The sequence below is a fragment of the Muntiacus reevesi genome, chromosome 6, assembly GCF_963930625.1.
Source record: "Muntiacus reevesi chromosome 6, mMunRee1.1, whole genome shotgun sequence".
In the NCBI taxonomy this organism is placed as follows: Eukaryota; Metazoa; Chordata; class Mammalia; order Artiodactyla; family Cervidae; genus Muntiacus; species Muntiacus reevesi.
In genome coordinates, this window is record NC_089254.1 from 34667943 (window position 1) to 34682081 (window position 14139).

General features: G+C 33.9%; 1 protein-coding gene across 1 annotated transcript in view; it reads left to right on the forward strand.

Annotated features, from left to right (window-relative positions):
* SEMA3A (semaphorin 3A) overlaps positions 1–14139 on the forward strand; it is a 228468-nt gene that overhangs the window by 162206 nt on the left and 52123 nt on the right. Inside the window, exons 7-10 of the mRNA XM_065939538.1 lie at positions 8255–8397; positions 10136–10250; positions 10350–10419; positions 11714–11858. Coding sequence (XP_065795610.1) covers positions 8255–8397; positions 10136–10250; positions 10350–10419; positions 11714–11858 — 473 coding nt within the window. The remainder of the gene's footprint in view (positions 1–8254; positions 8398–10135; positions 10251–10349; positions 10420–11713; positions 11859–14139) is intronic.

Genomic DNA, 14139 nt, shown 5'->3' on the forward strand with positions numbered 1-14139 from the left:
ATTCTTTGGGGGCCTCCCCCCTGCCCCATGCTGCATCAGAGCTGAGAGGGAAAGAAACCAGTCACTTTGGGTGCCATCCTGCTGTGCTGCCCTTCATCTGGTGAGAGGTTTTCTCTATGAGCAACTTTCTGTTAGTTAGCTTGTAAGTATTTTGAAGTCTAAGACTGTGACATTGGAAATATTTTTTCTTAATTTTAAAAATGAAGTTTTAAAATTTACATAATTTACAGCTGCTCTTTGTAGTTCTCAGTTGTCTATAACAGGTTTATAGCGTCCTTATCATCCAGCTCCATTTCTGTTTGCTTTCATTAGCAATCTAAGTTTTCGTTACCATTAACTTTTAACATGTATTTACATAGTATGTTTCTAAACCTTTATGTTCTATAATTATACAAGCTAGCAGTTTTTGAAGGCCTGTGACAGGAATATAAATAGGTAGTTAGGTAGATACACACACACACACACACACACACACACACACACACACGTAGATGTATATATATATATATTTTTTTTTTTTTCTAATGTAATTCTTCCATCACCCCTCAGAGGTGGGTTGAGGGGTTGAGATAAGGAAGTGAAGGCTAGTTGACAGATAAGGAAGTTGAGGCTAGTTGACATTGATTAATTTTTTGATGTTACAAGTCCAGTGAGTGGGAAAAGCCTCATTTTACCCAGTTTTTATTTGACTCCTATCACAGAATAGTTTTTATATATGTACAGTGAGGTAAGAATTTATTTTTATGTTGTTAGTTCAAGGTGTATATTTAGTAAGGATTTTCCTTCATACATAAATCATAACGTCAGTGAAATCACAGTTTAAATGTGAAGAAACAAGAGTCTATATGTTATTTCTGAACTAGGTGAATTTTCACGCCTTCCTGTCCTGTTATAATGGTGTCAGAACTGATTCAGAGTTAGGTAATTAGCACTGTTTTTCTACAGTGGGCTTTTATTCCTTCTGTTCTGCTCTAGAACCCCCTAACATACTTTACAAGAGGATCGTCTGTTTCGTGGTGTGAAACTATTCCTCTTAAAGTTGCATAACAGAGTTTATAATCATTAATTCCATCCTCTATCCAAATGAACTGTGTGTAATTTATGTCCTAGAAAACCAATGTATGTTATACCATTTAGAATATAGATACTCCAAAACCTTAATCATCCAGTAGGTTTGATTCATTTTCAGAAAAAAATATTTCTATGGTTTTGCTTGAATGTTCTTGTTCTTTGGGGACTCGTGGGTACAAGGGAGAAGTCCAGCCAAATGCTGGTCAACATGTGGCCATTCTAGCAAATCAGACTGATCCTAATCCTGAGCGCAGCAAAATGTGTTCATAATTTAAATAAACTCAAGATGCCAAATGAATCATAAAGGGAGCCGCCTGTCCTGTGCCAAGCTGTCATTTTCATTAAGTGTGAGGTTGCACCTGAAGGACAGTTTAATTTGCAGCTGCTGAAAATATTTCAACAGAGTGGTACTGTTATAAGGGGCAGGTGGTGCCCAAACTTGAATTTTGCAAGAAATGCCATGTGTGGGATGAGGTGTGGAAGAATGTCAAGGGGTGCTAAAGGAGATAAAGGGGGAAAGAGAAGAGAAGTGTATTTACTCAGCATTTGGAGATAAAGGGGAAAAGAGAAGAGAAGTGCATTTACTCAGCATTTATTGCTATTATCATGATTAAAGACCCCATGCTTCACATGATAGCATTGGCCCAAGATTATTAAATGTGATTGTTTGTTCAGCTTCTACCCCAAGCTCAGGGGCATAGCAAAGGTAGCACAGTACCTGTAAAGACAAAGTTTCTTCCCCAAAGGCATACCATTTATAAGCTGTTCAGATGAGAGAATCTTTCCAACTCTATTTACCCTTCGTAGTGTTTACATTGCAGTTGTATGCTGGCAAGATTAATGCACTTTGATCTTGCTTAAATGGATTTTGCCCCTTTCTTTTGATGTTCAGCTTTTACTATATAGCCACATGAACTTCCTGCTTCACATGGCAAGAAATATTTTCAAATTGTACAAGCTCAAAGGTTTTGTTAAATCATTCTCACTTGGGATTTTGTGAACTTTACAGAGTAGAGAAATTTACAGAGTTGCAATGTGGAAAAGTATCTAGGGGCATTGTAACTGTTTACATTATTAAAAATTCTATATGTGCATGTCTGTTATTTTCAGTGGACTTGGCCATATTAAAATCAGGAATTTGTATCTGGAAATAGGCAATCACTGATTTACTGGCTTACAGAACACAAATTTAAAAAGAAAAAGTAACTAGTGGGTTTGGGTTTTTCATTTCTGCTTGCCGCTTGCTGGGAGTAACTGGAAGTAGAGTAACTTCCTCTGTAAATGCCAGGAATTTTCTTAGATTCATAAAGAGAACTAATAAAATAGGTCAATCTAAATGAATTTTGGTAAAACTTTTCCATGCAGTGTTTTTGATGACAGGGCAAGTTATTGAATACTCCCAAGTTTTGCAGGACAGTGGTAATCTCTGACTTCTAATATATGCATTATTCTTAGCTTCATAAAATGAAAAGGCTTGCTTTCTGATATTTTAATCCTGTTAATGAAATCTAATTTTGAACAATTGGAAACAGATAATCTATTTTACTACATTAGTTACCTAACACAGAGGGATGCAATCAAAAACAAAAAGCTTCTTCTCAGTTAAAAGAATATTTATAACATTTCAGAAGAACCTTTTGAAAACCCACTGTGGTATAATAACTTAGAAATAGTTGTAGTTTAAATAAGCATGTCTAAATATTTCTTTAACCAGGAACTTAAACATTGTCAAAGCTATGATGAGTTCTGTTCATTCCCAAGCTTTAACAAACTACATCAAAAAGCAGTAAAATGTGATATATCGTAAAAAAAAAAAAACTGCACATTTTAGTTCAGCAAATTCATTCATCTGTTTCTTCATTTATCCATTCAGGAGTAATGTTCTGTTTGAGAAATTATCCTTAGACTGGAAGAAATAGGAAAAAATAGGAAGATCAGCTTACAGGAATAAAGAGGAAAGAAAATACATTATTAAATAGAGTTTTATGGATTCTGATTGAGGAATATGCACCAGGTGCCAGGAAAGAGTTTATATGTTAAAAGGAGGTAGAATGTACAAGGTGGTTTGAAGAAGGTAAGGCCACAGGCAGGGAAAACATAAATGTGGGTGCCAGAGAAGAAGAGAGAAGGGCATGCGTTTAGGTAGCTGCAGTGAGATAGATTCACAGTATGCTTAGAGGAATTTTTGGTCTATTTAGAAGCTGAAGGTAAGAGAGGAAGAAACCATAGACAAATGCCTGTCATAAAAAAATGAAGGTGAGCATCTTTAAAAAAAAAAAAAAAAGAAATGATTTAGGAGAGATAGAAGCAAATTTTCCTCCATGTTATGTGAACTAAATGACTGAGAAGATGGTAGATGCGGTGTTTTTTGGAACAAACAGATGGGTTTGCTAAGGAGTTAATAAAGGGAAACTGGCTGGTTCTACTGAAAGATAAGTCAAGGTTTTAGTCCGTGGATGGTGTGACTTGTCTTTAGTTTATTGTCTATATTAGAGACTGTGAATAATGCAGCTGTCAAGGTTTCCCACTTCCTCTTGTTGCTAGAAACTCTGAGCCAAAATCGTGATCCATCTTGAACATATGTATTGATAAATGTAGTATCTACTTTTAGCCCTGTTGCTGACCTGGTTTAGTATCAGCCCTATAGCCCTTTCTGGTTGCCACATCTTGATTTATGGTGATCATATCCTATGACATTTGAAATCTGTTATGGGACAATACATGCTATAAATGCTTTTGTACTTATTTCTGTAGCACTGTATGGATAGATGCCTTAGAAGAAGTAGATAATACATGTATAAGTTAGATTATTCCAAAAATATAACTGTGAAGTGAAAAGACTGTGTTTTGCTGGCAAAGATAATGCTATAAAATCAGGGAAAAGAAATGAAAATTATAGCAGGAATAAGTTTGAAAATAAATTTAGAGTACAAAACAGAAGTCCTGCAGGAGATGGAGGCAATTTAAGGTAAACTAGCATTTATATCTAGGTACTGATCTTCACATTAACCAAAATGGAAAAGTATGAGCAGAAACAGTTTTTAAAGAAAAGTTGATGAGTTCTTTGCTGGGCATAATGAATTTAAGTTGCAATGAGATATCTAAGTAGAATATTGTAGCCAAAATTTTGAAATGCAGAATTGAATATAGGAAGAGAAGAAAGGCTGATGTAGTCTGGTAGATACTTCAAGTTACAAAAGTGAATAAATTCCCAAAGGAAAAAGCTTTAAAAATATAATAAAATTAAGAATATTAAAATAGTGGAAGAAATACTAGGAGATGGCATTATTTATAGGAATAGAAGGAAATGAGAGGTATCTGAAAAGAAATTTAAGGAACATATATATTTAGGATTTTAGGAAAAAATAGTCCCAAAGGAAATTGTTGAGATTAGATTATTAACAATTGAGATTCAGAGTTCAAAAAAAAAAAAAAAAAGGCACAAGCCAGAGAAGCAATAAAAATTTTTGGAAAGATGTGACTGCTTTATTGTGCCAATGGCTGATGATAACCAAAGGAGGATGAGTAATCAATTGGTTGATGAGGTGGTTCTGTTGATTAACACTGAGAACACTACCAATGGGGAAAGAACTCTTGTATCTCCTGGTCTAAGGGGTAACTTCAAAAGCAACTCCCGCCAAAGATGCACTACACTGGGACAGGCTTCCTTCTTCACTCTCAAATCTATCTTTCTCAGTTGTTACATCTCAGTAAATGATCCTTATCAAACAAGATGTTTCAATCAGCTGTTTCTTTAATTTGTCCATGATTTTTATTACTACTTCTCATATCCAATGTCTTATCAGTGAACGTAACCCATTTTTTCTACTTTCACAAAGTCTCTGCATTTGTTTGCTTCTCTGTGATACAAGTCCACATCACCATAATTTCTCACCAGTCTTCAGAGTAGTTTCCTTGCCTTCGTTCTTGCCTCAGTATATATGTATTTTTTCCTACAACAGCCAGTGATTTTCTTAAAATAGAAACCTGATAATGTCATTACCAGGTTTAAACTACTTTACTGGTTCCCCTTTTAGCCATTAGGAAAATAAACTACTGAACAATAAACTTCCTTCTTACTGTGGCCTTGGCTTAACTTTCTGTCATCATCTCTGACCACCTCCCTCCTCTGTTGCGTAAAATTCTCTGTGGTTTCTGTAACCTCACACCTGTGTTCCCTTCTACCTGGGAAACTCCTAGATATTCTTTAGGTCTTGAATTGTATGTCATTTCTTCTGAGAAAAACTTTCCCTAATTCCATCAAAGCAAGATCAGTTTTCCCTTCATTTTTCATTACAGTCATTTCAAACTCTCTATTTTTGCAAATTATGTGCAATTTAATAATTTTTGTTTAATTGTTGTTATTTTCTCACAGACAGTAAGCACCATGTAGGCAGAAAACATTTCCCCTGATCCTCCACAATTCAGAGCACAGACCAAGTGCTTAGGAAATATTTGATAAATGAAAATACAAATGGTGAGAGGTTGTATGAAGAAGGGAGATTGTTTATTGGAGCAACCAACAGTCTGTAGATTACTGGATTGAGAGAAAATAGAGAGAAGCCTTAGACATATAAAGGAAGAGAAATCATGCTTCCACAGAATGGAAGAAAAGAAAGATTGGGTGGGGAAGGAAGCAAGAGAAGGGAGTTCTTACTAAACAGCTTTGGTCTCAGCGGTATAGCAGATAAATAATCCATCTTTAGAGGATAAATTGAGAGATGATCCATTAGTTATTTTGAAGACAGTGTGAATGATTTTAAACAGCGGCAGGTAATAAATCTAAAGTGAGTCACTAAAAGTAAATAAAATAATTCCTTAGCAACATTAGAATTTAGGATAAATAGTTTGAATGTATGTACATCAATTTACTAACACTATATGATTTTCTTTATCCTTGCTTAGGTATGAAGACAGAGAGAGGAAATTTCTGGGGTTGTATAGGCAGGTAACTGGAGGTTTAGGAGGTCAAGAAGTTCTAGGATGATAGGGAAGGCAATTAGCATGACTGTATTAGATGAAGAGGAGGATTCACCAAAGAGGAGAGAAATAGACTGAGAATAACAGAGAGGGGCAAGGAAGAGAAAGACAAATTTCGGGCTTCTGAGAAATAGAAAATGAATAGTGAGCAAAAGGTTTGGGCCAAAAAATAAATATATATAAGATTTTCTAAATTCAATATATTAAAAGAATGGCTTCTTTTAAATTTTTGGAAAACATCAACTGAAGACCTGATTTATTTTGAAATTAAAGTGAATATTTTATTCAAGATAATGGTCTAAATTTCTTATAGACAAGTCATATTAAATTGATGTTGTTTTTTTTCAATTGTCTTTTTCTATTTTAATATGTTTATTATTTTCTGTGCATAATGGTACTTTTTGTCATATCTGAAGTTATGTCAGATTTAATTTGGCTACCAAATCATCTGTGCCTATAGTGTCAGGTACTAAAGAGATACTAAAATTGAAGGCTTTTTAACAATGAATAAACAACAAGTTACATGATAACTTGCTTGATTTCCCACTAGAATCCACTTGTGTAAGATGATAATTATATTCACATATTTTAGAGACAAACCATGATGCTTGATAGAGTCTTCTTTTTTTATTTACTCTTCTTTATTTTGAGCTGGAGGATAATTGCTTTATACTTTTATATTGGTTTCTGCCATACATCAATATGATTCAACATGGAGCCTCCCTTCCACCCCCCACTCCATCACACCCTTCTAAGTTGTCACAGAGCACCAGGTTGAGCACCCTGAGATGCTTGATAATGCCTTCTTTTATGCCCAAATACCAACTTAAGAGAATATCTATAAGTATAAAATACTGTTTGCTTTGTTTTTATTTATTCTTCTGTCATCACTTTTGTTTGATTATAACTTTCTGGAAGAAAATCTATGACTAACCTAGACAGCATATTAAAAAGCAGAAACATTACTTTGCTGACAAAGGTCCATATAGTCAAAGCTGTGGTTTTTCCAGTAGTCATGTATGGATGTGAGATTTTGACATTAAAGGAAACTGAGCACCAAATAATTGATGCTTTTGAACTGTGGTGTTGAAGACTCCTGAGAGTCCTTTGGACTGCAAGGAGATCCAACCAGTCCATCCTAAAGGAGATCAGTCCTGAATACTCATTGGAAGGACTGATGCTGAAACTGAAGCTCCAATACTTTGGCCACCTGATGCAAAGAACTGACTTGTTGGAAAAGACCCTGATGCTGGGAAAGTTTGAAGGCAGGAGGAGAAGGGGACAACAGAGGATGAGATGATGGATGGTATCACCGACTTGATGGACATGAGTTTGAGCAAGCTCCAGGAGTTGGTGATGGACAGGGAAGCCTGGCATACTGAAGTCCATGGGGTTGCAAAGAGTCAGACAGGACTGAGCAACTGAACTGAACTGAACCTGTTTGAGAACCAGGAAGGGATTGGTATGCTTGGCTAGGAGTAAGGTATGGAAGGAAGGGTAGATAGAAGAAAAGGCATGCAGAGTAGCAGGGGCCAGGCATAGATGGCTTTGTTACTGTAAGGAGTTTGTGTTTTACTGCCAATGATTCAAAAAAGATATAGGAGGGTTTAGAGAAGTAGTGACGTATCAGAGGTACACACTGACCTATTCTGTGGAGAAACAGAGGACTCAAGGGTGATGCCAGGGTTTGGAGCTTGAGTATCTAGTAAATGACATTCCCATTTAATGAGATGGGGTACAACTTGAAAGAACTTATTTTGCTTTGTTTTATGGAATCTCATCTCTCCCTTCTCACCCAGTTTTTACTGGAAAGTGGAATAGACCTACTGGTAGTGTGATTTAAACTATTTTATGCTTTAAAAAAAATAACAATGATGATGGCAATAAGTAATGCTTGATAGCTCTTACAGTTTACAAAATATTTTAATATCCAATAATGCATTTGCATTATCTGGTCACACTGAGGGTTTCTGTACCTATTCCTGATTTTTATTGGAAAAAAATTTTTAGAAACATAAGTAATTTGTAGCATACTTTAAAATGCATAAAGAACAGTTTGCATCTGCTGAAAAAGAGTGAACCAAGGAAAATTAGCTCTTGAAATGTGTCAAATATGAGTTAAAAGAAAATTGAAAATAGACTATAATGAATGATCTTATTTACCCAATTTGAATTAATATATATGCTATAATTTGTCTATCAGATCCAAGGTTCATTAGTGCCCACCTCATCCCAGAGAGTGACAACCCTGAAGATGACAAAGTGTACTTTTTCTTCCGTGAAAATGCAATAGATGGAGAACACACTGGAAAAGCTACTCACGCTAGAATAGGTCAGATATGCAAGGTGAGGTAAAGAAGAAAATGAGAGTATCTTTGTCTAATCACAGTTTTTTTCTCCTTTTCCCATCTTTGTACAACTATAATAAAAATATGGCTAAAAAACCTGCCTGATCATTATAAATATTTAAAAGGCAAAAACTATTGAAAACATATTACAGTTGCTTATGTATAACCTCGTAGTCAGACATGCAGGTGGAGGTTGTCACATACTGTTTCACAAGTACATTAAGTAATACTAGTTTGTAATTCTAGGGAAATAATTTTTTGTATTACCTTGGAAAATAGTTTCTGTATTTTCAGACCTAGTAAAGTTTCCTACAGTGTGTATGTTTTCAATGAATATATTTTGTTGGAAATAACTAAAGTATGAATATAAAAGAAAAAACATTATAGCTTATTTTTATAAATTTATTGCATCCAATGTGCACATGCAGAGCACACATAAATAATTTTGAAACTGTGAGCTTTTATATACTGTGTGGCACAAAATTGGATGTGAGATGCATTATAATGTTAGATAGAATAAAAAATTGGTCAGTAAATACTTATGGGTTAAATAGTGTGAACATATGGTAACAGTACTGTTCCTACCCTCTATACTGTAAAATATAGTATATATGCAATATGAATAAAGCCAACTGTTATTATATTATTAAAGCACCTGTCATCTCAAGAAAATCATAAAGACAAAGTCAATTATTGTCTTCAAATGAAATTATTTTTTTAAAAATAATGAAATTTTACAAATCCCTATCTTAGAAGAGGGGTGTAACCTCTTTTCTTCTCCAATCATGATTTAATTATTTACCTGTAGTATGTTAAACTACTGGAAAATTATAAGTTTTAATGATGTGGAAACATACAAATGATATATGAATATGTAAGAATCTTTCTCCACAAAATATAGAGCATCATTAAAAGCACTACTTACAAGGGTTAAAAAAAAAACTTTATACTAAATAAAATCATATAAACAAAAAACAAATCAGTGTTATAATTTTGAGGAAAAGTTATATTTCTTCAAAAATATGCACATAAATACTATTTTAAAAGACTAGAAGTTACCAGTAAAAGCATATCATCATAATAGAACTTATTGCTACATTGGGTTACAGTTCATTTTCAGTGAGCAGTTACTTTTTCAATATGTTGCTCTGAAATGAGTTCTTTACTAAAATTTTTCTGATATTATTTTCAACATGCTATTTGTAAAGTCAGAATTGTTTCAACTGTTTGAACTTATAAAAGTATTTAATGTTTAGCATACTTTTGTGTTGTGTTTTGAGTATGGGTTATGAGGCATGCAGTTATTCTTTCATTCAATAAATATCTGTAAAGTGCTACTATGTGCAAATATGCTTATTTCCATGAGCCACCTACTTAGATGAATAAAATCTTACTACATAAGAGAGGGACTTAAAGCAGACCAAAACAGACACAAGAGTAATATTGTCCATTGCAAAGTAGTAACAGAATGGAAAAAGTACAGTGACTGTTTAATGCTAAGGGATATTTATTATAAGTCACTCCTTGAATCAGGTTTGGATGAATAGATTGCACCAACAGTAGGATAAGAATGCAATTACTTATATCTAGTCATTTAAAATTCATTTATCAACTTGAAAAACGAGGAATTGCGTTTTGTGTATGTTTCATATACAAAAGATAAGAGAGGATAAAACTAATATTTGAAATTATCATTTGCACACACAGTTTTTAAAACCATTATTCCCTCCATTCAGAATGACTTTGGGGGCCACAGAAGTCTGGTGAATAAATGGACAACATTTCTCAAAGCTCGTCTCATTTGCTCAGTGCCAGGCCCAAATGGCATCGACACTCATTTTGATGAATTGCGTAAGTAGCTAATGATGTTGATGTTGCATAGAGTATACTTGTTCAGGCTTTGCCATGACCTTCAGAAATGCAAATTTCCCTAATTTTATTTTTAAACAGAGGATGTATTCCTGATGAATTCTAAAGATCCTAAAAATCCAGTTGTATATGGAGTGTTTACAACTTCCAGGTAAATAGCATTTTAATATTTTATTATCATAGAAAATCCATGTACTTTAGACACTGTTTTAAGTGTCCATATTTTGTGAAAATATATTTTTGAAAGAACAGTGTTGGCTTAACCTTTGAGCTCTTGTGCATTCTTGGGTGCTTGAAATAAGTCATGATGTAAATCATTTTATACATAAATTTTAGCAAAGAAGTTCATTACTATAAATTTAACAATGAAATGTATGCCATGCCCTATGTATAGCTTTGACTTGAAAATTTTGAATGAAATATAAAATATTGTAAGCATAGAAATCTGAGTTTTGTTAACAGTTTATAGTGATATAAACTAAGGGTGAAAAATCTTTTTTTCCTCTTTTCTCCTGTCTCTTCTGTCTTGGGCTTACCCTTCTTCTCCCTCACCACCTCCATCTCCCTCCTCTTTCTCCACCTCCCCCTCTCTTCTCCTCCTCCTCTCCTCATTTTCATCTCCCTCAAAGCTCTTGCTGTCAATTAAACAGTGCTTATTTTCTGACAGTTCTATTTAGCATAAAGTTTATATTACCTGGAGTTGCTAAAAGAAATATATATTTACATGCATATAAGTAGTGTTATTTGGATATGTATAAATGTTTAAAAGAGAAATAATTTAAAATCAAAAGTCAGGAAAAGTGCTGCAAAGGACTGTGATAGCATAAAGAAAGATTAAACTACAATGTCCAATAGTGATTTATTCTGTAAGTATTAAAGCCATTAAAATTTGATTGGACATATTCACTTAATTTTTTAAAGTAACATGATATGAATTTATATATTTGTACCATATATTGTCTATTTATGATATGAATACATATTTCTATGAGTACTTAGGGTCTTCCCAGGTGGCGCTGGTGGTAAAGAACCTGCCTGCAAATGCAGGAGATGTAAGAGATGCAAGTTGGATCCTTGTGTCAGGAGGATCCCCTAGAGGGAGACATGGCAACCCACTCTAGTATTCTGGCCTGGAAAATCCCATGGACAGAGGGGCCTGGAGGACTACAGTCCATAGTGTCACACAGAGTCAGACATGACTGAAGCAACTTAGCATGCACACATTAGTGCTAAAGATGGTTTCATCCATGCCTTCTAATTTTGAGCAATCATAATTTGTTCTCTTATGTCATTAAAATATATATACATGCAGCTTTAAAAATACTAAACACTATTTGAGAATTTATGTTCAGGTATTGATAATTGCTATCTGAAATTTAAGAAATCAGCATATGTAGCTCTGTCTCTGTATAAAAATGAAATTCTGTTTTTGTTCTCTTTTTTAGTAACATCTTCAAGGGGTCAGCCGTGTGCATGTATAGCATGAGTGATGTGAGAAGGGTATTCCTTGGACCATATGCTCACAGGGATGGTCCCAACTACCAGTGGGTGCCTTATCAAGGAAGAGTCCCCTACCCACGACCAGGAACTGTAAGTGACCTAGGTGTTCAAGACGGGAAATGAATACATTTATGCTGAAGACTTAACAAAAAAGCAGCTATAACACATATTTAATGCAGATTATATAAAAGAATGATTCCAAGACTATAAATGAAAGCACGATGAGGATTTTGTCTGATACCTTGAAATTCCACATTTAACGACATGTTCTTCAGAGGCATCAGTGTTTAATTTCAGTGCCTACCAGTAGTTATTACCCATAATTTCTGAGAAATAGAAACTGAACAGATAGCTTTATTTATTTTCTTTTCTGAAAGGGATATAGTAAAAATGGCTTTCATGGAGAGCTGAGACAGTTAAGATACACCTGAGTTTGTTCTCTTTGATCGTGGTGAAAGCTCAAGAATTGTCCATTAAATAGGAGGAAAACGTTTTTAACCAGTATTTTCTTCCTGTGAAAATCCCTCAAATAGGTAAAGAAGATATGCAAGAAATAAAAATACCTCGTGAAACAGGGCCCCCATATTTTAACAGATGCTGTCTGCTCTCACTGACCCCTCTCCTCCAGCAATCCTAGGCACACTCCAGCTCAAAAAAATTGGACAGAGCTCAAAATAAAACCAGATTTAAGCCTACAGTTTAAAGTACGGAGAAAAAAAAAGAAAAGATCAATATGGTCAAAAGTAAGCAAAGTCATCAATGTGATGTCGGAAATTCTAAAATATGTGGATGGATTCATCCAGTGCAACATTTTCTAGCCCTAAAAATCTTTAAGGAAATAATTTCATATGATGAAAAAACTTGTTCTTTAAATTTTATTGTTTGTTTAATTTCACGTGAGTTTTATTGTTTAATTCAAATAAATGTTGTATTTATATGATTTTATTGGACATAGAATGCTTTTAATCTTAATTGTTTTCTGTATTACTAAACTTACTAGCATTTCATAAAGATTACTTCTAGTTGGTGGATCTTGTAAATAAAAAATTGATGGATTTTGTAAATAAAAAATTAAATAGATTTTCAGAAGAATAAATGAACAAGATAGAATATCCATTGATTTTAAGAAACCAAATGGTTTTATAAAAATGCATATGATATTTACTCCATTTATTAATGATAAACTATTTTACTTTCTTGATGGACAGTTTTATAACTTGCAGCTGTTTTTATCTCTGTGACTAATTAATGTCAGTATATTCTACTTATATACTTGCTCTGGGCTCACTTCAACAAACTTGGTGAAAGTCTTTCATTAGATACTGTGCTGTTATTTGGAGCTACCGAGTATTTGATGTGAAGATGTCTACAGTGTATTTAGAATTGATAGCAATTAAAATTTTATTTTGTGTCAGGTCTATTTATATATGTTGTGTATTATATTCAGTAGCCCAATAATTGTCCCCATCTTACAGATCAAGACTCTGAGGCAAAGAAAGGAGCCAGGACTATTCAGGCAGTTTGGTTCTAGAGCCTGAATTCTCACCCATTATTCACAGATAGTTGTTTTAACATGGGAAATCATGGCAGCAATTTGCACCAAGTGCTGGAGGTAGAAGGCAGAAGGCCTTAATTCCTTCTCTAAGCCAGGAGTTAGAGAAGGGCTTCCAAGAGGAGATAGCACCTTGCTCTGTGAATAAAATTCACTTAGATGAATCCATTAATTTCAAAAGTGGGCTTCTGAGAATATGTCATTCCATCAACACTGCTGGAGGAAAACACAGTAAGTGGCCTTCAAACAGTGTGTCAATAGCATGGCATTTCCTTTATTTTTAAACAAAAACCTACAGCTTAAGTAGTACTAAATACAGTGATAAAAGTAAGGCAAGAGAATGAGACAAATTGTAAGATAAAAATCTAAAATAAATAAATCTCTTAATGTGCAATCTTACATTTCTAAGTTTTTGCAAATTATTTCTAAATGGTGGTAGAAAAGCAAAAAAAAATTAATGTCATAAAATATGTTTTATTGTTTCTTTGAGGAGTTTATACAGCTATGTAGTTACTTGATATTTCATTAAATAAATATTTTTTTAAATTTACTAAAACAGAAGTAATTCCCTAAATCCCCTAACTGATATATTAATGTGTTATTCTGTGTGTATCTGGTTACTATATACATATATATTCATAGATAGATAGACACTTTCCCATTTCAAAACAAATTTTATTTATTTCATTTCTCATGAATTATTAATGATCTGTATCAAGGTAATGGCAAAGACAATTGATTTCTCCTTCTAAGCCTCTTGCAAGATCAGGAACCACTTAATTACATTTCAGCTTTCAAACTCTTAAACTAAATGGCAGA